Source organism: Bidens hawaiensis, unplaced genomic scaffold (genome assembly GCF_021521415.1).
Source record: "Bidens hawaiensis isolate Kalapana, Puna unplaced genomic scaffold, B.hawaiensis_p1.1 tig00020909_1, whole genome shotgun sequence".
Lineage (NCBI taxonomy): Eukaryota > Viridiplantae > Streptophyta > Magnoliopsida > Asterales > Asteraceae > Bidens > Bidens hawaiensis.
The window spans coordinates 123,314-126,107 of NW_027493225.1; the positions used below are offsets into that span (position 1 = coordinate 123,314).

At 45.0% G+C, this 2,794-nt stretch overlaps 1 protein-coding gene across 1 annotated transcript; it reads right to left on the bottom strand.

Moving 5' to 3' along the window:
• Nucleotides 1–796: 796 nt before the first annotated feature.
• On the bottom strand, nt 797–2,098 carry LOC143562104 (uncharacterized). The gene is made up of 2 exons (XM_077050012.1): nt 1,692–2,098; nt 797–1,598 (listed from the first exon to the last, which is right to left on the bottom strand). The coding sequence occupies exons 1-2, from the start codon at nt 2,096–2,098 to the stop codon at nt 797–799; spliced, it is 1,209 nt and encodes a 402-aa protein (XP_076906127.1).
• Nucleotides 2,099–2,794: the final 696 nt, after the last annotated feature.

A 2,794-nucleotide genomic window follows, 5' to 3' on the forward strand; every position in this document is an offset into this window, starting at 1 on the left:
AGGCACCTTTGGATAATACTTGTTTGATTTTATAAGGTCCTTCCCAAGTTGGGGCTAACTTGCCCGGAGGCTCCTGACTGGAAGCCTAGTTATTGCGGAAGACAAAGTCTCCCGCATCGAATACGCATGTCTGGACCCGCGAGTTGTAATATTTCTGAAGCTGTCGCTTGTAATTGTGCTCGCGGATTGATGCTAATTCTCTTCTTTCTTCCAGTAAATCAAGATTCATCCTAAGTTCGTGATCATTATCATCAATCAGTAGAACCCTTGCGGATGGAATCCCGATTTCTGCGGGGATCATGGCTTCAGTGCCGTAGGTTAGGCTAAAGGGTGTCTCCAAATTACTGGAGTTCTTTTGAGTGCGGAAGGCCCAGAGTACGTGGGGAAATTCATCCACCCAACCCGTTTGTTTCGTTCCTAGCCTTGCCTTGATCCCTTCCTTGATAGTTCGGTTGGTCCTTTCTACCTGACCGTTTGCTTGCGGATGAGCTACAGATGTGAAGGTTTGAATGACTTGGAGTTCTTTCAACCATTCTTGTAGTCCGCTATCAGCAAATTGGGTCCCATTGTCACTTACAAATTCCTGCGGGAGGCCAAACCGGCAAATGATGAATTCCCAAAGGAATTTTTTCACGCTTGAAGCCGTGATTGATGCAACTGGTTTAGCTTCAACCCACTTGGTGAAGTAATCAATGGCCACTATTAGGAACTTGACTCGTCCCGGGGCTTCTGGGAAAGGTCCCATAATATAAATAGCCCACTTTTGGAATGTCCAGGCAGATGTTACAGGAATCAGTTAGTTCTTTGGACGCAGGGTGTTGGGGGCGTGGCGCTGGCATGAATCACACTTTCTGATTTCTTGCACAGCGTCTAAGTGCATGCTAGGCCAATAATACCCTGCGTTCATAATCTTTGCAACTGTCATTCTTGGTCCCACGTGTAATCCGCAAATGCCTTCGTGAATTTCTCTGATCAAGTAATTTGCATCTTCTGCGTCTACACAACGTAATAACGGACCAAGAAATGACCTCCGGTACAAGATACCGTCAGTCAGCTGGTAATTCAGAGCTTTGTGCTTAATCTTCCGAGCCTCAGCCTTTCCTACTGGAAGCGCTCCGGAAGATAAGTAAGCTATAATGGGTGATATCCAAGACTCAACACCAGTTTGAATTACCAGGACTTGATTTTGTGGAATGGATGGATGGTCTATAACTTCTACACGAATATCTTTGGCAAAATGCTCAAAATTCGTTGAAGCTAGCTTGCTAAGAGCGTCCGCCGATTTGTTCTCGCTCCTCCTAATGTGGACAATGTTGAAGGAGGAAAACTGGCGAATCAAGACCCTTGCTTGTGACAAATAAGAAGCCATGACATCGTTTTTGGCTTCGTATGTTCCGTTTATTTGTCCCGCAATTAGCATAGAATCCACCTGAGCCTCTAAATGTTTCACCCCAAGCTTTCTTGCTATCCGCAGTCCTGCCAGGAAGGCTTCGTATTCCGCCTCATTGTTGGTACTTTTAAAGTCCAACTTGATGGCGTACGTAAATTCATGCCCCTCAGGGTTGACTAGCCCAAAACCTGCACCTGATCCTTCGTTGCTGGAAGCTCCGTCCGTGAACAATGACCAAACTTGCCCTTGTTCTGGAAGTGCTTGGGGTTGTTGTTCGATTAGGCATTCTTGCTCTTTGTACTGCGGAACTTCCGTGACGAAGTCCGCGAGTACCTGCCCCTTGATCACTGGTCTAGGCTTATATTCGATAGAGTGTTCACCCAATTCAATAGCCCACTTTGCCAGTCGTCCGGATAGCTCGGGTTTACTCAACACGTTCTTGAGTTTGTATCCAGTTAATACATTGATAGGGTGGCCCTGGAAATATCTGCGGAGCCGTCTGGCGGCATAAACCAATGCCAAAACCAACTTTTCCAACATCGAATATATTGTTTTCGGGTCCGATAGCGTTCTACTGACGTAATAGATTGGAGTTTGAACATTTTTTGTATCGGTCAGCAAAACGACCCCTATGGCAATGTCTGAGGCAGATAAATACAGTGTCAGAGGTTCACCCGCGTATGGTGCTGTTAGAGTAGGAAGCTCCATTGGGCATTTCTTAACTTCTAAGAATGATTTTTCAGCCTCCACGGTCCACTTGAAATGTGTCTTTTTGAGGCAATTTCTAAGTGTTGAAACAAATGGATGAGACTTAGCCGCGTGGTTTGCTAAGAATCGGTTTAACGCTACAAGTCTTCCATTAAGTGTTTGAACCTCTTTGAGGGAAGAGGGTGAAGGCATGCGGGCTATAGCCTGGACCTTATCAGGGTTAGCTTTAAAGCCCACCTGTTACTATGACTCCAAGGAATTTACCCTCTTCCATGCCAAATGAACATTTAGCCGGATTCAACTTCATATTGATGCTTTTTAGTGTTTCAAAGGTCTCTTTAATATCTCTTAATATCTGATCTTCAATGCTTTTGATTACCAAATCGTCCATATAGACTTCGAGATTCCGACTTATTTGACTTTTGAAAGCCTGGTCCATCAGTCGTTGATATGTGTCCCCCCGCGTTCTTTAATCCGAAAGGCATCATTCTGTAATAGAATGTTCCTTGATCAGTTCGGAACGCTGTTTTATCCTCGTCGCCAGCTGCCATATGAATCTGGTGATACCCTTTGTAGGCATCGAGGAATCACTTGAATTTAAATGGGGCCGCAACATCTACTTTTAAGTCGATCTCCGGAAGCGGGTAGCAATCTTTCGGACATGCCTTGTTCAATTCTTTATAATCTATACACATC